At 39.9% G+C, this 23110-nt stretch overlaps 1 protein-coding gene across 2 annotated transcripts in view; it reads left to right on the top strand.

The window, feature by feature from the left end:
- The window catches only part of cdk14 (cyclin-dependent kinase 14), a 155248-nt gene that overhangs the window by 56113 nt on the left and 76025 nt on the right, over nt 1-23110 (top strand). For both annotated transcript variants that reach the window (XM_053432855.1, XM_053432856.1), the window contains 5 exons: nt 1827-2072; nt 4751-4845; nt 5416-5495; nt 8194-8288; nt 12710-12772. In XM_053432855.1, the coding sequence (XP_053288830.1) occupies nt 1827-2072; nt 4751-4845; nt 5416-5495; nt 8194-8288; nt 12710-12772 (579 nt within the window). The remainder of the gene's footprint in view (nt 1-1826; nt 2073-4750; nt 4846-5415; nt 5496-8193; nt 8289-12709; nt 12773-23110) is intronic.

Genomic DNA, 23110 nt, shown 5'->3' with positions numbered 1-23110 from the left:
TCTCTGGAGAGTGAGGTGCTTGGTTTGGATAATACGGTTCAACGAGCTCTTTAGGATACAAAGAGGCCTGGTCATTAACGCAGCATTCACACGAACACGTTATCCCTCCTGCAAACAGGCGGTTGTTACCCAGCTCAGGTGTGTTTTAGAACAATAATGGAGAGTAACAATGAAGCTGACAGGGGTGTCGTTTTCCAGAGACAGCACGGAGGCTGTTAATAAGAGAGAGCCACAGAACAGAGGACCAAAACAAACCAATGTAAGCCCCAGCCACGCCACAAGCAGTGGTATTTTCTACTCCATAATGGCGTTACTCTCATTTACGCTGAATAAATAGCTTAATAAAATAAATTAAAGAGAAAGCCCCAGCCACGCCACAAGCAGAGGACTTTATTGGAAACCTGACACTCAGAGCAGGATGTCCTGGCACTCTATCCAGGTTGAATCATTTACAGCGGAAATGTGACTATCATGTGGTGGACGACAGTTTATGTAGAATGTTCAAAATCCTGACATAGCTAAAAGAAGTTATACATGGTATAAAATCTGAATATATATTAAGGAATCATTGTTACTGATGCATTAATGTGTGAACAACAAATTAATTCTAATTATGTTGAACTGTTTAATCTGTAAAAATGTGTGTTAGTAAAAGTTTTGGATTTTTATGTAAATTTTAGCAAAATAACAAGTACATGTCCACTTCGGTGTTGTTGTGTTAAAAATAAATATAAATCTATCTTCTTCTACTTCTGTCTACATCTTCCAGTACGGAAATGTAGGGGTGTAGAAGTAGAAATTAAGATAAAATGGACACACATATGACATAAATAATAGAGGAATTATTTTGACTTATTAACAGTAGGCTACTAGTAAGTATACTTTGTTATGTTCCACCCCTGCTGCTCACTTTCTACCATTAATAGTTGTGTGGTTGCTTGATACAAAACACACAGGGTTCAAAAACTTGTGTGTCATTTTCTAAAATGTAGATACAGTAAATACCACAACTGGCCACTCGTCATACAATATGCATAGACTTTAATTTCCAGCATATCAGTTTAACATCACCATCATCATCACTATCAAAAACTCATGTACAAACTTAATATTTTCACACGGAGGAATTCGGTGTGGTGGGAACTGCTCCATTGTGTCTATAGAAACCTGGCCCAAATTAAATACCATGCAAGCCCACTGCAAGATGACTCCTCCTTGTGTATCAGGGTAATTAGAAGTTCTTCCTGCAGGGGAGTTTAGGCCTAAATATTTAATCTGACGGGAGCCGTGGCAAAACATGTCATGCCGCCTGCGTCTTTTGTGCTCAATGCACACAGTCCATGGCGGAGGAGCGGCTGGCAAGGTGCTTTGTGCTGGAGAGTGGATGTGGAGTGTGGAGGGCTTGTGTTTGTGTTTGTGTGTGTGCCCGGTGGGCTTGTAGGAGACAATCGTATGGACGGGTAGAAGTCTGTCAGAGATATGGTGGGATTGTGTGAATGCACAGTATGGAAGCAGCACCAGCAGCAGTCTGTGGTGTGTGCGGAGCAGAGCCGAGGGAGACTGGAGCTGTTTTGATCAGAGAAAAGAGAGATGGAGATAAAAAGACTCTCATCTTAGCAGAAAGGTAGCAGCACTGCTCTGCAGGGAGGGAAGAGACCAAGGCTGACAGAGAGATGAAACACAGGCGGCATCCAGAAGACAGGGGCACAGTCGATTTTTGGCTGAACACTGGTAATCGCAGATGGATTTTTTTCTTTTTTACTTTAATGCTCATTTTTATCTTCTCTCTCCCTTTCTTCTCTCCCTGTCGTCGTCCTCTTTGACAGATATGTTTCACAAAGATGTCCACACGCAGCTGCCAGGGAACAGACTCGGTCATCAAGCCCCTGGACACCATCCCTGAGGACAAGAAGGTGAGAGTTCATCGCACGCAGAGCGGCTTCGACCCGTTCGAGAAGCCTGCCAGTCAGGTGAAGAGGGTCCACTCCGAGAACAATGCCTGCATCAGTGCCAAGAGTTCCTCCAGCGGCAAGGAGTCCCCCAAACTGCGCCGACACTCCAGCCCCAGTTCTGTAAGTGCAAATACATCTTACTTTCTTTATTCTTGTTAAAATAGTAAACATGGCAATCAGATGCATGTTCCTATACAGTACCTGATGGTGCGTGAATCAGTAGCAAGAAAAAAGCCCAAGAAAACAAATGATTATTTATCATGGTATTTGTTTATTTATTTACATTTATTTAGAGCTTTTCTAGTGTTGATGAGCACTCAAAGCACTTCACAGTTCCGTGCCACACTCTTTCACACAGTGCATCTATGTGACGCACTTTCTCTATCACACTTTTGGCCCAGCCATCAGAGGCAGTTTGGGTTCAGCATTTTGACCAATGACACTTTCAGCACAGGAAAAAAAGGAGACCCGATGGAACCGACATTCTGGTCAGTAGACAACTCGCTCAACCTCCTGAGTTACTTTGTCACTAACGCTGATGCCAAACTGACAGCGTCTTAGATTCCTGATTCTCGTATCTACCATACAACCAAGCAGACATCTAGGTTCATCTCAGATTATGCTGTCCTTAAATGTCCCAAATCATCACGCTAAATTTACAGTGGACTGATTTAACTTTTGAATGACAAAAAAGACAAAATACCACATCTCAGCAGAGGAATATTCTACAAGATCCCAGTCACGTTGGCTAATGGTGATAACTGGAATTTTTGTATCAGATCTAAGCCTTGATACCATTCTGTCTCTGATCCCTGCAGGCTCCTTCACCTCATGTCTTGGTGTGAAACGTTTGTTTCTCTACACCTGGTTTAGACTTCAACTATGGTCTAAACCAGCAAAAACAATATTTTTCATGAAGCAGAAGGTCCTTTAATGTGACTTCTCTAATACAATTTGCAAACATTTCCATAGTTCTGTTGTCATCGAAATTGAGCATAGATTGAAAAAGAAAAGAAAGAATTGACACAATTTTTGCCGTAGCTCAAATTATCACTACAAAACAGATTAATTAAAAGGAATATCACAGCACTGGCTTTGACGTGGATTTTCCAAAGCCGTCGAGGTGCCAATTAATTTCTGTAGGTCTCCGGGTTTTTTTGGCACCTTTTTTTCATCTGAAACAAAAGTACCAGCCCGTGGTCGTCCACATGGTTAATTAAAGTCTGTTTGCAAACAATATGATTTTCTCAATCATGCAAATGAGATTTTCAGGTTTTTATACGTATTTGGTTCCCTTTCAATTTAGCACCAAACGGGAAATGCCTGATGAATGTGCACACAAATAAGATTTAATAAGTGTGATATGGGGCTTGACTGACTGCCTGCCAGCATCACTGCAGGACACTAATGAATAGCTTCAGCCAGGATTATGAAAATGTGTAAATTGGCCTTGTCGCAGTCGTTTTCAGGCAGTGCAACCAACTCTACTCTCTCAGAGCAGTTCACGGACGAGCACTTGTGTTGTGATGAGGGATAGTGGACTCCTCTGCAGATCTACTAGGACATATCAGGTTTTAATCAGCACGGACACTTACTGTCAGTTGGCCAAGTTGGAAGCTTCCGAGTAGAAAGTGCTTTTCACCCCAGCTTTTCTCATTTTATCCATTAGGCGTCCATTAGAGAGTCCCGTGGCTTTTTAAAACAACATCCTCATTTAGACCTCCTCGGATGTCTTGTTCCTTTTCTCCATCCGATTCCCAGGTTACTTGCTTGTTGCCTCCACCCGGGAGCTTATGTTTTCATCGCTGTATGTCTGTTTGTCAGCAACATTACACAAACAGCATTCAACAGTTTTTATTGAGACTTGGTGGAAGGGTGTGGTAGCGGTCAAGAAATATTCCATTACATTTTGGCATTGGATGCGGACAAAGGGGCAGATCCTGGAATCACTATCTGTACACATTGTAAGATTTACAAGGGAATGATTCATGGAACTTTCAGATATAAAAAAATCTGTTTAGGGACTGATATCAGAGTGTGTGGAATTTGGTGCAGACCCAAATAATTGTGGATGTGCATGTGAGGGGACCGTTGGGCCTGGGCGGAGGTCTGTGCTCTACTAAATGCCATTTTAGTATTCGCTAAGCAACGATGCTAACACATCTTCTACTCTTCATTCATGTCAAACACCAATGTTAAGACATTCAGGCAGCAGGTATCATATTCTTTATCATAGCAGCAGTAGTAGCAGAAGGTTAGATCGACTGAAGTTTCAGTGAGGAATATTTTACAAAATCTCTAATTTCACTCAGATTAATGCTTTGAACCTGTGAGTGACAACCTATATACTTTGAATAAAGTAGTTCATGAACTCAAAGGTGTGAAAATAAGAACTCTTCAGCTGTGTTTCACTACATGAGATACAATAATCAACATTCTTACCAGTTGGGATGAAGATGTTCAGTCTCAGGTTTTATTTCCTCAGAACTGTAGTTATTGATTCTTTCCTCGGTGAAATATCAAGAAAGGGAAAAGTGCTAAAAGTTACAAGTCGACCAATAAATTAAAATTCCTCTTCATATTTCTCACATGGAGACTGTGAAATTCTCTCTCCTCCTCTTCTCTGGCATCACACCTCCCTGGTGATGCAGTGGGAAGCCTCCAGATTTTAATATCACTCATAGGCATGTATGGTCTTTTGGGAAATCCTCAAGGACTTGTCTCTTTCTGGGTTACTGAGTTGATCCTATCATATTACATTTTCATATCGTCTTTTTTCCTCTTTTTTCTTCTCTCAGCCCACAAGCCCCAAGTTTGGGAAGGCAGATTCCTATGAAAAGCTGGAGAAGCTGGGAGAGGGATCATATGCTACAGTGTACAAGGGGAAGAGCAAGTAAGTAGAGTGTGCATGTCAAATCACAGTTTAATCCAGTCTCTCTTCTTCACAGTTCATAAGAGTCACTCATGCAGCCGGGGGATATTACACCTAATTATACAGGAGCAGTGCTATAACTGAATACATTGATTAAATGGAAACAGTAATAACAGTAACAGTTCATAGCTTTATGCAGATTTTCTGTATACTGCATGCTTGCATTTCCTTTTATTTCAATCACTATAGATGGTTATGGTTATGTTCCACTTTATTATGGGTGCCCCTCTCCCAGGCTGTGCTAATGAAATCCCAGACAGTCCACGCACTTAATGTATGAAGCTCCACACTCTAATCTTCTCTCTAACCATGTTTATTCTGCTGCAGCAGCTTTGATTGGTGGGCTTCATTCAGGTGTAACCCTGTGGCCTCGTACCCTCGTCTCACTCCGCCGCTGCTAAATTACATTCCATCAACTTAACCGTTTCTTACTGTGCCACAGCTTCAACCGATTCTTCAATAGATTCTATTATTATGTCAAAAACCCAAATTACCCCACTCATAGTTTGTCCGTGTGTTCGTCGCTCACAGGGTGAACGGCAAACTGGTGGCTCTGAAGGTGATTCGTCTACAAGAGGAGGAGGGAACGCCCTTCACAGCCATAAGAGAAGGTAAAAGGTTCAAGTAGAAATAAATCTAACATTACTGGAATTCTGTATCCCTGCTTTATTACATCTTTATTACATCTTACATCAGTGGAACTTAACTGTGTCTAGGTTTTTATTGTTTACTGGAGCCAGCATCCAAGGCGCCCAGAAGCGATGCAAGCAGGAGTGTGTTCAGAGCCGAACCTTTTTAAAATCTTACACAAACAACAGCTGATAAAAGGTTAAATCTGTGATGCTCACAATGAAAATGCCTTAATCTTCTTATTATATATATATATATCTACATATTGTCAGCCGTCTAATGTTGTTAGACAGAAGACAGAGACGCATGAGGATGTGGCCGCCAGTAGCTCAAATGTTTTTAATCGAATTCTATTAATGAATCTTGTATTACTTATAATTACTTACACGTAGAAGACACCGAAGATGTCAAGAGAGTCTGTGGTGAAAAGAGCCACATTGAACAAAATCACTTCCTGTTTGACAATCTGCCTTCAAAGTAATAGCAGAATGTGCATTTTGATGCTGAAATGCTTGATACCGTGCTGAATAACACAGCTTTTATTTTGAACAGTTGGAAACTTGGGCCTGAAGATTGTGTTAACTGCTTAACAATCATCTGAAATAGTAATGAAATGTATGAAAAAATAACAGCAGTTCAATCATTCAAACTTAAACCACACACGTGAACTATAATAAAGATAATTCAATTTTATTTTCCGAAAAATGCAGTAAACCGGATGAGTATAACCTTTCTAACTTCACTTTCCACCATAGATTGTTTCTAAAAAGCTCTGCGCAAAGGGTCCAACACACAAATAATAGCAAACTGTCAATAAATTGTAGAACTGTTTGAGGAGGACTCACTAATGACAATGAATAACTGTAAAGTTTCTCAGAGCATGTTTGAAAATAAACAATAGTTAAGAAAAGGATACATAAGTATGTTTGAGCTTTGTATGGTGTGATAGAAGAATCATCCTGGGCTCAAAACAAAGTCTTTTTCTCCACATTCTATAAGGTCCATACCTCAAATGTGTCCTCATAAAGATAGATGTTGGCCTACAATCACACACACACACTCTCAGACACACAAACACACACACACTTCCCCTGTGAGCAGATCAGAAAGGCACTTTGAAATGAACTAATTCAGCAATTACTGAGCTGGAGAGACCACTACTGAATGAAATAATGTATCAAGTAGAGGAGAGCAGAGTGTGTGCGAGTGTATGTGAGTGTGCGTCTCCATACTTATTAAAACTAGACACACTCGTGCCCATTACCAGGGATGGGCTGGAAGTATGAGAGCAGGGGAGAGGGTATGATCTTCAAGCTGGTGACAGGATCTTTGAGGTGTCTTTCTCTCCTGCCTTTCATCTGCTTATGTGATTTTTTATTTTAACAACCTTTAGGTTCTCATACAGGATGAATGTATTCATGAGGTTCCATTACTCGCCAGCTCTCTGAGGATCTGTCCGTCGACGCTCCCCTATGCCCTTGAAAAATAAGTTTGTGTTTGCTAATTTAACGACATTGGCAGCCATCTGAAAATCCCATTTATGTCTTATATTAAAAATGTAACTTATTATGTGGCTCTCGCATTCTGTCCCAGTGAAACTATTCCCTGAATTGCTCCATTGTGGCCAAGCAGTTATTTGTCCGTAAATATGTCCAGGTTATTGTTGGACGCGGAACAATTCAGTTTGTTGCATGATTATTATTTGATAATGTCCTTGTAAATCTTCCCCGTTCTTTATTATTCAAAATGACAACTTCATAGGCCTGAAAATACCACTATGGGGAAGTATTGGTGGAATATTCCAAATGAATTAGTGATATTGAAATACAGCATGATATATATATATATATATATATATATACAGCATACTCTGAAACTTTACTTAGGCAAGAGTGAAATTATGACAATGATTTGGCGATCTACTATTGATATAAATATGACGCTGATTGTCTTGATGAAAAAGGATTTTAAGGATTTAAGAATTTTAATCTAACAAATTAAATCATCACAATTATTGTTTTCTAAACGTCAAATCATCCATCATGACTTTAGTGTTTCTGTGTTGAATGACAATGTTGACATCTTAAACAGCAGGATGTGAACCCTTCGAAAATATGACTCCTGAAGTGACACCGCTTTTGCTTGGTGTAAAGACTTGTCTCTGTAAGAAGCAGTTCATCGAGCGGTATAGAATTTTAATGAATCAATAAGAAACTGACCCCTGTAAACTCTATAAACCTTTGGATTGTAAATCCAGTTGATGGGACAATGAGTGAGATCCATGAAATCTTTGTTGTTGGCTCAGTCCTCCCTAATTGTGGAGCAGATGAAGAGAACTACATGTGAAAGACTTAGTTTGTCTGTCCCAGATTGTGCTGATCACACCCGGCCTTCTCGGTAACAGCTTTGCTTGTAAAGTAATGGGTGATTAGATCATCCTCCCCGGACACCACCTCACTACTCCACTTATGAACGTCTATTGCATCATAACCATGTTGAACAAATGAGCATGAGAACTTCCAGCGGTAAATCCACCCTGTCTGTTTTAATCTGTTTTAATCCCCTGTATGTAGTGTTGAATTCTGATGGTGCTGTTAATGAAGGATCATAGCTGGTTATCTGGTATCTGGAAATGTGCTTCACACAAACTCTTTGTCTCCCTCTGTTCTGTGACCGCAGCGTCTCTTCTGAAAGGCCTGAAGCATTCGAACATCGTGCTCCTCCATGACATCATCCACACCAAGGAAACCCTGACTCTGGTCTTTGAATATGTGGTGAGTTTGCAATCTGCCACACTGACATTTCCCATTCGGGCCACGTGTGTGTGGACCGCAGAGGGTTGGAATCAGGTTGAGAATCTGTTTTTTGTATTTGTTTAGAAGAAAAAGTAACCCCAGCTTTTAAGAGAAACTGATGACTGATTGATTTGTCTTCTCACTGATTTAGTGTCATTTTTTTATTTTTGACCCACATAAATGCCAGCTGTGGATATTTTGACTGCTATACTCTTGTTTATAGGATACTTGAAGAATCAAAACGCAGTCAGCTTTTTCCACCCATTGCTCGGTACCAGCCAGAGCAATGGCTGGTGTGTCTGCGCACAGAACAGGAAGGCAGGGTTCCTTTTTATAAAAAAAAATCAGTTTTAGTATAATACAAACTGTAGAATGATATATAGTCCAAGGGATCAGAAACATATATATGGAAGTCACTTTGAAAAATAACATTCGGATTAGACTATTATAAGACCGCAGAATAAATTGTTTTATTTAAAGATTGCTGCGTAACATACAAAATACACAAAATTAAAGAACATACAATTTTTGATAATGTTTTTATATGTAATACTGATTCGTAAATGTATTTCTTCCATTCTCGAATTAAGCAACAGTAATCTCACCCAATTTATGATCAGTGATTATTAAAGTAGTTTTGAGCACCATTAATAAATTAAGCTGTTAGATCAGCGCTTATTAGGTAGCTCTATGATAGTGATGGCAGAATGGCATCATGGAAACTTCAAAGTATGGCTAAAGTAATGGTTTGTAAAGGGGCAGTGGATGGACGTGTAAAACTGGATCAGTTTTATCAAAAGCGCGATCGGGCAGACCAGAAGTGACCACACCATCAGAAGATCAATACACCAAGCTCAGCTCTCTAAGAGACTGAAGAGCAACTTCTTCACAGAATCTGCTAAATTAACAATGCACCGCTCCAGTCAGCAAAAGTACACACAGAAGAAGACTTGAAGTGGTCTCAGAGGACGAGAAGCTGTTTCTAACCCACTTCTCAGGATTGGAAATGAGGCAAAACTCTTGAAGAAAGACGAAACACCAGCATCTCACAGTGGATGACTGGAAGAAGTCTTATTTAATGAGGAATATGAGTTTGAAAGTTATGAAAGGAAAAGAACACTGTATGTAAAGAGATATGCAGCAGACAGAACATTACACAACTTCTCAGTGATGGTGAAAAAATGTTTGGAGTTGGCAAGTCGGGGGATTGTTTTGCCTTCTCTGGAGTTAAACAATGCAATGAATAGACCTCACCCTGAGCAGGGACACATGTTTGCAGCAGGATGTGGACACCACCACACAATGAAGACCAAATGAAGATCAAGGAGTTAGAAAAGTTAGAGAAAGTGCAGCCAAAAAATGAATGAGTTCATCCTGCACAATTAATATTGGCCATAATTCTGTATTTACCAAACTGAAGCTGCCACTCTGTCAATAGACTGTTTGAAGCTTACTGTGCTGTTGTGAACGTGTCTGAGCAGAGAATCTCCAGCTGCGTTGTTCTTGTGTGAGAGCAAACTCCGGATAAAGTCCTCACCCAATAGTGTGGACATCCACTGGAGTTCATGTCCGACAAGGGCTCATGTTTTCCTTTTGAGATGAAGAGCTTTTTGTCTAAATTCCCAATCCTCTGAAAATCTAAACAATTATTTGCCTCAAACGCAGAATATGTTAATCAACATCTTCACTTGTTCATATGAGAAGTTACACTTCACCTCAAACTTGAGAAAGAAAACAAGTTTTTGGCATCCAGAGGTTCAAGCCCTCTGTTGCCTCCCTTGCATCTGTGCAAATTGAAAACAACTTGTGATGGTCACATTTACATTCAGGTCAGTCGCTGATCCTGAAATGCTGAACAAGGCCAAGTCCCTTAACAAGAACTCGCCGACTCAGCTTTCCGTGCATTTAATGAGATCGTGTGATGCCCTTTGTTGGCAGGTAAAACAACATGTCAAAGGTTCAGCTTTGAAATAGGATCTGCTGAGAGTCATGTGGAGCCTGGTGTGTCGTGTTTAAATGAAGAATAAGAGCAGTGATCAGTTTGGTTCACACAAGGTCACTTATCATAACTCATTAAAGCCTCCTTTCATAAATTTGACTAAATAAACCTTTGAATGGAATTTATTTTTCTGGTGGCTGGTGGCTTATGGCAATTTGTTTTATTAAATTGGTAAATGTGCAAATGTGGTTGAAATATAGATGAGAAGGCTCATTTAGATGATACTGTCTCCTAAACATTAACCCTTGTAAAACATTAAGTTACATGTTTAAACAGCACCACCAAACTTTACTAGCATAGCGTCGCAGAACGTACATATACAAAGTTGCCTGGAGCATCCTGTATCAGCCTGGACAACATTAGATTTAAAGATGCAGCTGGAGACCGTATTGTCAAAAATTATGAGTTACGTTTTTTGTATATCTGGTACATGACATACTATTTAAAATGGATAAACCAGCGTGAAGATACCTGATAAGCTAAGTTTCTTCCTCAGGATCTAAAATCCTTTGCAGGAACTGAACCAGAGGAACCAGGGTCTAAATCAGGGGTGGGCAAACTTTTTGACTCGCAGGCCACAATGGGTTCTAAAATTTGAAAGAGGGGCCGGGTCAGGACCAGATGGTTGGAGTATTTTTGTGAACTAATATAAATGACATGGAAAAATCATTACATGAAAGGATTTGGCTTTAACAGGTAGCAAAGCATTTATTTGCAAGGCAATTTAACAAAAACTCGCCTTCGGAGAAGGGCTTGCTAGCTTGTTTGTCGGTGAAATGTTTTTTGCTGAGTCGGTAAATTAGCCGCCAACCTCTGAGCCGTAGCCGCTCGTTCTTGCGTTGACTGCTTGCTCGGCACACTTGGCACTCATTGTCCACTTTTCGTTTCCTTGATCCGCTCATTTTACAGAAGGGCTCACAGGGCAAAGAGAAAAAGTCAAGAGAGATCATGTGCCCTTTCGAGCCCTTTACACCACACTCCCGGTCAAATTTAATTTAGCTGACGCTTTTATCCAAAGTGACTTACAAAAGTGCATTCAACCCCAAGGGTACAACCCCAGAACAACAAGAAGCAAGAAAGTACAATTTCTTCAAAAAATAAAGCAAAACTACAAAGTGCAATGTAAGTGCCATTTAAGTGCTACTAAATTGTTAGTTTCATAAAATGTTTGGACAAGTTCGGGGGGCCGTACTTTGCCCATGTCTGGTCTAAATCAAGTGCCGGGGAAATCTTATCACTCCCCAAAATACTTAAGTACGACCCCCTTGTGAAAATCCCTGATTGGTTTAGTACTCGTGTGTTTTCAGCCGATCTCAGCCGTAGCTCATAAAATCTGATTCCTTCCTTTCAGTCTCTCACTTCAGGTTTTTGAATACTCAATGTTTCCTGTTGCTGTAGAGTTCCTTGATTTTGTATACCATCATCATTGTTGTATAGTCTTCTGCTTTACCATCCCCTGGTGGACTGGAGTGGAATGATTTGATGATTGCAGTTACCCAGTTATGCGTGTGATAATGAATCCCAAAAAGACTGTCTTTGGAATATCCACCACACAAATGTGTTGAACTGCTGGTTTCATGTTGATATATCATCTTGTGCTCGGTGCTGTAACCATCCTGTGCTGTTTTACATATAAAGGGCTTTTCAGACTGGAGATATGAGTCTATTGTTCTCCTCTCAGGCTAATGATGACTGACAGGAAGAGGGTGAAATGTATGGGGAAGGGGATAAAGACACAAAGGGAAAAAGGCAATGAAACATATCTTAGGGAAACGGAAACCGATAAAAAACTGGTTTTGACTAAGACTGACAGGTATTGTCCATCCACATCGAATCATCCGTGTGACTTTTTCAATGGAGAATCTGTCAACAATTCACTGGGGCTAATGGTAGGCCAGTGTAACACTGCATGCATGTCAGTGGATGGAGATTATCTTGAGAAATTATCTCAGTTATCAAGCAAATCACCTACGGATACTCCATAAGAGCAGATTATTTTTGTATTTGGAGTTTCCACATTCAGAACCTCTTTTATCTCACAGTTAGGAGAAATGACCCCCAACCACCATGACATCAAGATTAATGTTGGCTTATGCTGTGGCTCGGGAGGTAGAGCGGGTCGTCCTCTAAGGTCGGCGCTCAGACCCCGTTCTCCCCCTCTCTAAGTGGCAAAGTGTCCTTGGGCAACATACTGAACTCCTAATTGCCCATGAGGGCTGAGCCGGCTGTGTGTGACTGATGGGTGATCGAGAAAAGTGCTGCACATAGATGCATTGTATGATTGTGTGTGTAAATGAGTGAATGGCGAGAAAAACTGTAATGTGACTGTTCATCTAGACTATAAATAAAACGTTTCCATGTTACTCTATTAACATTTTGTTGTTTTGTTTTTACCTCACAGCACACGGACCTGTGTCAGTACATGGACAGACACCCTGGGGGCCTCCATCCAGACAACGTGAAGGTACAGTACAGTTTAATCATGCTGCTCTCAAGAAGTTTAGTATGATAACCACATGATAAGAACATTATCTTATGGTCTAATAATAAGTCCCTGATTATGAAAAGAGCTTTCTCCCGTGATTAACTCATGAATAGAGACAGACACTAGTTTGACCTTGAAGCAGTTGGTCTTTCTGATGGTGTGATGGTCCTCTGATGAAAGATTTGTCTTTTTCTGTCATTTAAACTTTTTTGAGAATTTTTTTTAAAATGTAAAAATACTGCGATTAGTCTTTAGATTACCTGAGTAAGTTGCTTTCAGCTTTCACTGCAGACGTACCAGTGAATTAAATGAGGAAACACAGCTACAATTGAGGCAAACCAAAAAGTGCAGTGGACCCGTCACATGATTTCCAGATGTCTGGTGCCTTCCCTCTCTAAGGAAGGAGTGTTTTTAGTCAATTAGTCAATAAGGCAGTAACATCTGGTGTATCTTGATATTTCATTCCAGCTTCTGATATCATGAACCAAGTTTAACCCGGACTCCATAGACTGAAAGCAAAACAATCCACTATTCTGTCTTAGTATCTTTTTTTTTACCAATTAAATATTTAGCATATAAAAATAACAAGTGTTCTCATTATAATATTTGTTGTTATCACTGTCATATCTTGGAATCTAGTCCATTCTTCTTGAGATAAATTGATTATGTCATATACAGAGTATCATGATGCATCCGGAGGCTACATCCACACTGATACATAGCAAAATAGGATTTAACAAGATATGAAAAATCAATGTCTTCTTGTGAAAATCATGCGCAAATTTTGAGAGTAATTTGCAGCCAGAGTTTTAATAACTAATAACTAATAAAGGGCTGGAGCACTCCAGCGTAGTGTAGTGTAGACTGCAGGTGTGAACACAGCAGAAGGGATGTGTTTTAATGAATAAAATCTGTTAATGCGGATGTAGCCTGAGACTCCGATATATGAGGAACATAATTATCTGCTGCAGGAGTCAAAGCTGAACAGAGTTTTCAGATTTTCATAATATACCCATAATGTCCCTGCACACACTGGTTATACATTATTACTCGTTTATCAAAGTGAAACTTGAGGCCTTAAGCCTGAAACATGCTTCTGCGTTTTCACGGGCCCGTAAGCGCAAGAGCCCTTCCGGGTCCCTTACGTGCTTATGTATCCCTTCTTACGTGCTGACGGGCGTCGCCCCACTTTTCTAAAATTTACGGCAAAGCTCCGCAAGCTCACTCAGCCCGCAAGGCTGTGATTGGTCTGCTCTACATCCCTTCTGGAGCTGCATTTCCGGTTTCATTCCCCATAGTACAGGCAGAAACAACGGAAGATTTTAAAAAGAAGAATGGACAACCGGGAAGAACTCCTGTCGGAAGAGGTCCGAAAATATAAGCACCTTTACAACCCGTCGATGTCCGAGTACAAGGACACTGAGATGGCTTCCAATTCGTGGAAGGAGATCTCGGCTAACGTCGGTCTAATTATAAGAAGTTGCTCTTCAATGTCCAGCAGCTCCATCTCAATCAATTGTTGTTCGGTTGGAATCGTGAATACACTCTCTGCCATGGTTCACCGTGTGTTTGTAATGGAGAACACGACTGGTAGAAGGTAAATAAACAGTCAACATCGATTGCCACACCCACAAAGAAGGCGTCTCTCAGGTCGTCTTCGACAAAAAGCATTACTCCGCCTAGTGTTCTGGCGCGGAATTGCTTTGTAAGACGCGCAACGGTTGGGGAAGCATGCATGACAACGAGTCTTGCGCCACAGCGGCGTGAAAAGACGCAGACGCAGTCGCAGAAGCATGTTTCAGGCTTCAGACATTATTTCATCCATTGTACTCTTCTTTTTAATTACATTACATGTAGTTTAGCTGACACGTTTATCCAAATGATTAAAGACTCTTTTAAATTATGTCTCTTTTGGGGAGTTTAATTGCCTCACTGCCCATTTAGAATTCAGGTTTTAGAAAGTGCTACTAATTGTTCTGAATTATTTGGAAACACAAAACCTATTCAGGGAAGTGGAAGTGCACAGTTCTGGAAAACACCCCAGAGCATATAAAACAGATCATATGGACATCGTCAAGGTCTGACCAAATAAGGACAAAACTTAAGTGACTTTATATTTAATCCAAAGCTAAACCTCACTTAAATATTTTTTAGATCTCTTTTCTCAATGTTTATTCAAAATGTTTCTATTATTTATAAAATCCCATCATCCTGATGTTAACTTTAGCTCTGTAGCTGACATTAAGCAGGTCACAAACTCAGAGAGATGGTGTTAGTGTAACTCATCGTTCACTTTCTCTCGTGTGATGAGGGATCAGTCTCTCGTGTAGGAGGCGTTTAAATGAGCAGGTATAAAGAAACCGTGTCACAGTGAATGAGGCCATGTGATGGTGTGGGGGGTGTTAGTATGTTCTGTCATGCAGGAAAGTGACAGTTCAGACTTCATCTGTTCAAAAGCAGCTCGTACCTTTTGCCACTGAGGATTAACATAAGTAATCTGTGTTTTTCCTGCTGACAGCAGCCTCATTGAGATGCACATGAATAATTTAGGATTATTCTGAGAGTGCAGCAGAGGTGTTGCTGGGCCCTGCTGACTTTGTCACTCTTTGGTGAAATGTCTGCGTTGTGACTTCTAATCTGATTAAAGGGTTTGTGCGGCTCTGTTTGTGTGCAGTCATGTAATGCTGACACCACTCAGCATCAATTCAGTGGATGTGTTAATCCATCACGATGAGTGTGGCACGTCCTCTCTTCTCGTGTGTGAAAAGTGTGAATTGAATTGTCTGATTGCCAACAGAATCCACCTGGATTGCAATTGTATTGTAGAGTTAATGACATCACATGGTCAAAGGATAGAAGTGCTGATACACATTTTATCATTTTCACCAAACCTGGTGGGAATATCACTTGAGAATCCTATCGGTCAATGGTTAAAGTCAACAAAGTTATGGTCAGATAAGCACATTTTCCAACATTTCCCCACAAACCTATCCATAAAATTGAATTTGTGTAGCCAAGATTCATGAATCAACATGTGTCTTATCGGGCTTAAGAGTTAGGAAAAACTACTGCCCAAAAAACCCCAAACATAACAACATAGAAGCCTCAGAGGGAGTCACATGTGAGGGATCCCTCCCCCAGGACAGACAGAGGTGTTATAGATGTCATGTGTAACAGAGCAACAAAATAACACTATTTACTACATTGATGAGAAAGGACAGTGTCCAACATAAATGGAGAAGTGAATCAATGTCTTTATACGAAACATAAAGTCTGACAAAGATGAAGGGCGCAGTGATGACAATTGTAATGATATAGTTAATCTAAGCAATCGAGTTGTAATTATGAACCATAATCAGTTGCCGTCACGGTCCCGATATGATTCACCATCACGATTCACTACGTGGCTGCAGAAGACAACCATATGATCACGTCATAAAAACTTCAGCAATTCACATCACTTATTGTCCAATAAGAAAAATGAAACAACCTGAAGCTTTTATGGCCTAAAGAATATTTTAGGATTCCTTATGGTGAGGATGATGTCATTAAACCTCACTATGATCATATAGTGAAATAATGAAACTTTTGCAATCAATCAGATTACTGACTGGATGTACAGATTATTAAGATTAACCAGTCCTTATAGACTTTATCCAGATATATGATGTCATGATGATTTCATAGTGAAATTGAATTGATACATTATATAAATTTGCAAATTACGCCCCCCCCCCTAATGCTTTACATTTGTGTATTTTCATGAGTGACTATGAAAAAGCAGAGTTGTTCAACTATCTTAGTTATCAATAAACAACCCTCACCGCTAATATAATCTTTGGTCAAGAACCAGAAAGTGTGTGTGTCGCTGAGTGTGTGTGTGTGTTGGTGTGTGTGTATGTGTCTCTGGTTTTCTGTTTCTCACTGCAGTTTAAGATTGATTCAAGTTTCTGTTTGATGAGCCAGTGTCAGATCTATTGAAAACTGTCTGGTTCAGCACCATTGACTTTTTTTTCTCACCCTTGATCTCGGCTGCAGTTTGTTAGCAGCGCTGCTCTAATTGAACACAAGCGAGTATGACCTCATCCAGATGCTGCTGACGTGTTCTTCTGATTAGATTTTGGCCGAAGGACCACATGTCATTGACATCTCTATTGATCAATGAGGCACTGACACTCACAAAAATGTCCACAGATCAAATAACAGTTAGCGTCCACTCTAACAATTACATTAGCAACTGAGTCATCAGTGTCATGTCACTATGAAGGACAGATAACAGCAGGGATCTGGATGATGTACAAGAGTTAAGTGTTGATATTATTCCAGGATCGCTGTAGTGACCTCATCATGGATCAAGGTGGCAGCTGATTGTGGATTATGGTGACAAATAAATTCCTTCAATAGAAAATAAGCCTATTCTCACATGTACTGCCATTAGTGGCCATACCGCAATGATTACAATCTTCCATACTGCTCCTTTCATGTCAGACATTTCTTTCTCTAACATTTCCTTTTGTATAAACATTGTTCCACCGCTCCATATTTCTCATGAATGTTGTAAATATTATTATTTATTACACATGCTCTGTTACGATTGCACTTCTGTCCTGGCAGAGGGATCCTTCACATGTGGCTCTCTCTGTGGTTTCTACGTTTTTATTGTTTGTTTTTGCTAAAATAATTGTTTTCTCTGTAATTTAAATGATTAAGGGCTGTACAAATACATTTGATTGATTGATTAATATCTTTACACCTCACTGAGACGATTCAATTCAATTTAATTTGTGTAGCGCCAAATCATAATGTACATTATCTCCAGGCAGTTTACATAGAAGACCTGTAACATTGTAGTGAAACCCAACAGTTTCCACAATGAGCAGCACTTTGGAGACTGGGATGCGCGTGTGTACATGTAAGATCAACTTTACATACATGTGTATGAAAGAAAAAATGAATGCATGTGAAAATGCAAATACATGTATCTGTGAGTCTCAGTATACATATTGCAGCCCTCTTAATACTTTTCCCAGTTGTGCCTGGCATAGGAGAGGACTCTTGAGATAATCTTATAGGCAGTTGGATATTACTGTGAATGTAAACATGCAGAGTGTTAAAGGTTAAAGAGAACCTTGTCATGGTGATTGTTGGTGTGATTGACAGGCCTCTCATCCAATCATTTTGATGTTTGCATGGGGCCTCTCCATCAAGCCGACACTTTGATAGGATCCAGATTTACTAGCTTCAGTAAGTGCCAGGAAGAAACATATGGGAGACAACAAAGACACTCAGCCTGTGTTGTTCTGGGGTCTGTGCAGTCGTGTTGCAGTCGTGCTATATTTACACACAGAGGCCCTGCAGTACAACTACACAGCAGCTCATTAAAACACAAGCCAATGACAACTCTGCCCATATCTGGAGCTTTATAGTCGTGTCAGCCCAGTGCCAAAGCGCTGCTCTCTTGAATCAGGCCATCAAGGACAACACTGTAAAGGCGTAGTGGAAAGATAAGAGATCTTTTCATGCCTGCTGGCAGATGGTTGGATGTTTTCACTCCATTTAACACTAGTTTTATTTTAGTCCTCCCTCACTTGTAACCATTACAGCAAAATGCTGCTTTGGAGGTTTGTCAGCGAAGGCAGAGGTGTGTGCTCTGAGCAGCACTCTTGACAATGTTGAATTTTTCCCAATCCATGATGGCCTCACAAAGATGTTATCCTTGATACAGTTTGAACTCAATTATTGTGAACTTAAATTTCTAAATATCAGCCTGTCCGTCGGCGATGATGATTACACTTTCACTCTGTCACTAGGTTTTTAAAGATGTCCTTGGCAAAAAACAAGACTTTGTTGTTCAAATATCTGGCAGCTCTGCAAATAATGACAATTGTTTCTGAGAAGTAATGGCAGAAACAGAGGGATGTTGATAGTGTAGCATTATATGAGCCTCCTGGGAAAGAGTTCAGTAAAGATAGTCGGGCAAACACATATGTAACATTGTCAGTCGATTTACTTTTTAAACGTGGTTTTCAAGTTTAGATGTGTGAATCAAACCTTTATTTTTCTGATAACAACCAGGCTTCATTAAATACACAACAATGGCCGACTGAACATAACGATACTGATTAATAATAATAAAAATGTTAATAAGAAGGATGTAGTTATGTTATGAGTCTGGTGTTATTGTAAATCTCGCAAAACATCATGAATCTTTAATAATCTAACAAAAACTAATCTAAATTGTTACAAAATTCTATAATAATACTTTTGTAATATTGTAATGATATTGATATTATTTTTCATGCCAGGAAAGCACATTGATATCAGGAGCATGTGGTGAATTCTAATCTACATTCACTGTAACACACAGGCAATTACATTTCGAAGAGTTATCTTTTCAGTCATTAGCACAGTTTTGTTCATTATGATCAATAAAATAGATAAATTGGGAATTAAATGAGGTGTATATAAAATTCCAATGCAGGTATATGTATGATCATCATTTTGGATGAATAATTTACTTTCTCATAACCATAAGCAGCTATGTAGTATTTCACAATTCATATCTACAGCAGGAGTTATCTCTCAGGGTCAACTATGGGCCATTCCGTTTTATTAAAATGACTTAATGAGTTTCATCAGATGTCAGGTGTCATTTTTCATATTAGTCAGTTTGTACTGGTTTAAAGGTTTAAAGGCAAATACCTACAAAACCTGCATGCTAACACGCTAAGCTAAGACATAACTGCTAAACATCAGCATACTTTGTTTTTTTCACGTTAGCATGCTGGATTTACGTTTAGCCCAAACCTTAAACTACCATTGACTATCACACACAATTTATGAAAGGAACTTTATCTGTGTCGGTGTCAAAAGGTACAATCACACAGTTAATGAAGGACTTGATTTCATTAAGTTTTCAGTCGGCCAGTTGTCAGTTTTCTAATCTTTTTGATGACCACATGACTTTATCATCAGGTCCATTCCTCTCCTATCCAAGTCTAATGTGTAATGAGTGTCATTGAGTTCCCTGAGAGTGCTCATGTTCCCCAGTGGATACACTTTAAATTCAGGCTCTAATAGAAGAAACATTTAAAGTGGTGTTTTGTCCATCAGCACTTTTGTTCCACCTCTAGTGGAGCTTTCGACTATTAATCTGGCTTTGTTGTGTCCCAGTTCAGTCAGCCTCCATTCCTGATGCTTCTAAGCTTGTTAGCTTAGTGTCTTGCATATTAACACAACTTTTGAACCTCTCTTTTTTTATCATGTATTACGTGAAACTAAATGAAGCCCACTCAGCCGCTGTCACTTTGATAAGTCACCTCATGCGTCGCCGCTCATTGAATATCAGACAAATAGCTCCGCCGCATTCATCTGGTACGTAACACAGAGCCAATCTGATCCGTACATTTCCACAACACTCATCTTCCTGCTGGCCCTGGGCATAATGGCAGTTCCGTCATTAAAAGAAATGGTCGCGTGTTCACCGGTGTGCTGATGATAGATTGGTGCGCAGGCAGTAGGGTCACTCCTCAGGTGATAGATTATGTTAATGGCTGATTTAAATATGATCAGGCTGCCTATTTGCATCATGATTAAACCCTCACTGATGCACAGACACATTCTAGAGATTCCACACGGCTTTTCTCTGCAGTGACAGAACGATGTATTTCCGATGTTGATGTGATGAGCTAGGTTTACATTAGGAGGGTTCTTATTTGAGCACAGGAGTGTGTTTTAGAGTAAGAGATTTGTAGCCTTGTAGTTTGTTGAAAAACCTTTTAAGGATTTTTAACTTAGATAAATGTTAAATCCCCCCTTATGACAATGAGACTCTGCAATGGAAAAAGAAAACAGCAGAAAAAAGTAAAAGGTACATCAGTGTCAACTTAACAACTTTGGGAGAGAAGCCAAGTCACAGAGCGCATTGCAGTAGGACACATCAGTTCACTTCACATTCTGTCGCTATGCAGCTAATTGCAGTGTGAATTTGGTCATTAATGTCGTGCTGCGCTAATTTTACAATGAAGAGCAGTTTACTGATCACGAGGAGGGCTACCCAGCCACTGACAACAGCTGTGTACTGTCTTCTGTAAATGTGGAGCAGCTTTATAACAAAAATCTTACAAAGTGGTGTGGACAATATTCTCCGTAGTGAAGGCCGGTGAACTTCCTGCAGACTGCTTTCTTGAAAACCTGATTGAGAAGAGAACTGAAGAAAGGTTTGTACTTTTTCTGAAGGAATAACCGACAAGTAATCTCTCAACAGAGATGCAGTGATATGCAGCGTGTGAAATATGAGCCTGTTTTCAGAAAGTATTTGTGATGTATTATAAAATATTATTTGCAGATATCAAACAGTGATGCCTTCACTTGTCAAAAATGACTATCATTCACAGATTGTAGATAATCAGTAGTGTAGGGTCCTTACATGTCTAAGATTAACTTGTAGTTATTGTGTTTATTTTGATTCGTGAAGCAGGAGGAGCAGCTGCAAATTACAGCTTTTATGGAGCATATCAGTTGAAATCGGCCCCTGAGCATATTGCCGCTGTGCATGTGAAGGATTGTGGACATCACTTGTGTAATTTTTACCAAGAAAATACACTTGCGCTATAAAAATGAAAGGTTACTCATGGCTCCTCGCAGGGTTCCTCAGGGTTCTGTCCCATTGCTGGAAGCCTCCAGAAACCTATTCACTTTTTACATCAGTTCTCTGTGGAACCTTTTTCGTTGAGGAACCCTGTTTTACAGCACAGTCTGGAGATGTTTAGGGTGCTTCAGAGAACAATATCCTAAGGTTGTTCAACGACCTTCAGCAGATTTGAGGTCCATTATCCCTCATACTGCAACTATTGAACCCTGAAAGACCTGCTGAATATTAAAACACATTCATCAAAATGGTGAACTGTAAAACAGTTACTTTTCAGTGAAATGGCTACAGCTCCACTTACCAACCAGCTTTGTGGCCTGGTGCTGTCAACATCTGTTCAAGCTGCTCTTGTTTTGTCTGACTGACAAGGGAAAACCCAAACTCAATCTGGTAATGCAACAAATCCTCAGATTAGATCATCAGAAACCATGGATTTTGGCATTTTTGCTTGAGATATGAAAATAATTGCCAGCTGTTTCTTTCACCGCTTTGACTGCAGTGGGTTTCTTTCAATACTTTTACCCCCCTCTCACTTGTAGTTGATTGAGTTTGTCTGATAAAGCAGATGCCTGATGTTTCAACAACCCCTACCGTGCACTGCTGACCATGTTGAGGCTTTTGTACCGGTAAGAAGAGTGGAAACATAAAGCTCCCTTTCATTCCTCAGCTGAAGGTTAAATCTGGCCAAATATTGTCACAGTATGGGCCTCTCTTGACAATACACTATTCATTTTATTATTATTATTATTGTCATTGTCACAATCAGTCACAATTCAGTTATTCTGACGTCTCCTCCAACTGCCCTGAGCACCTCAGTTTCCCCTCAAACATTAGAATGCAGAGATGTCTCCTGTGGAAACCAAACAAAAAAAGAAAAGAGGCCTCCTTAAGGAGATTCTGATGTTTGGATGAAAGAGCTGACTAGAGAGAATAAATGCCTGTTTTTCTCTCTATTACTGCCTTGCAGCTGCATTTTTTACAGTGCAAAGGCTTTTCATATGTAGGTTTGATATACATGAGTAAACACACATTTCTCATGCTAATTTTCTGCGCCGCAGTTCATCTCTCACCCGCTGAGTGCCAGTATGCTAAACCGCTGACCCGGTGACTCTGGATGCCAGACAGGGCCTGTCCCTGATTGGACTCCTCGGTGCTTCAATCCGCCTAATTGGCCACAACTATACGAAAAGAAACGAGAGGGGAATACTGAAAACAGAATAAAACTGAACTATGGATCCTCATTATTTGTTGATTGACATGTTTTATCAAATCTCTGAAGCAAAACAAGTTTTTTTTTCTATTTCAAGCCCTGACATTTGGTAGATTTTGTTTTTTTGGGATACCCATGTTTAAAAGCTTGTCCTAACAGCAGCAAATACATGTTATGTCATATTTCTTAGCTACATTTGTTTTCATAGATGAAGGGACAATGTTTTGTAAGATAGTAAGATAATTGGTAGTTTTTGTTGATGGATTTACTATAATTTGATACAAGCTTATGTTTTGTTCAATATCTAATTATTGTTATTCATGTCAGGTTCAGTTCACCAGTGGTGAGCTCAAATAGAGGATTTTATCAAAGGTATATGTGTAACTGGACTGACAGGGGGGCACTTGTTTGAAAATTGGGGCACCAACTTCTATTAAAGGGAAAAAATATGGATAGA

This window comes from Pleuronectes platessa, chromosome 10 (assembly GCF_947347685.1).
Source record: "Pleuronectes platessa chromosome 10, fPlePla1.1, whole genome shotgun sequence".
NCBI lineage: Eukaryota > Metazoa > Chordata > Actinopteri > Pleuronectiformes > Pleuronectidae > Pleuronectes > Pleuronectes platessa.
This window is presented reverse-complemented; position numbering and strand designations above follow the sequence as displayed.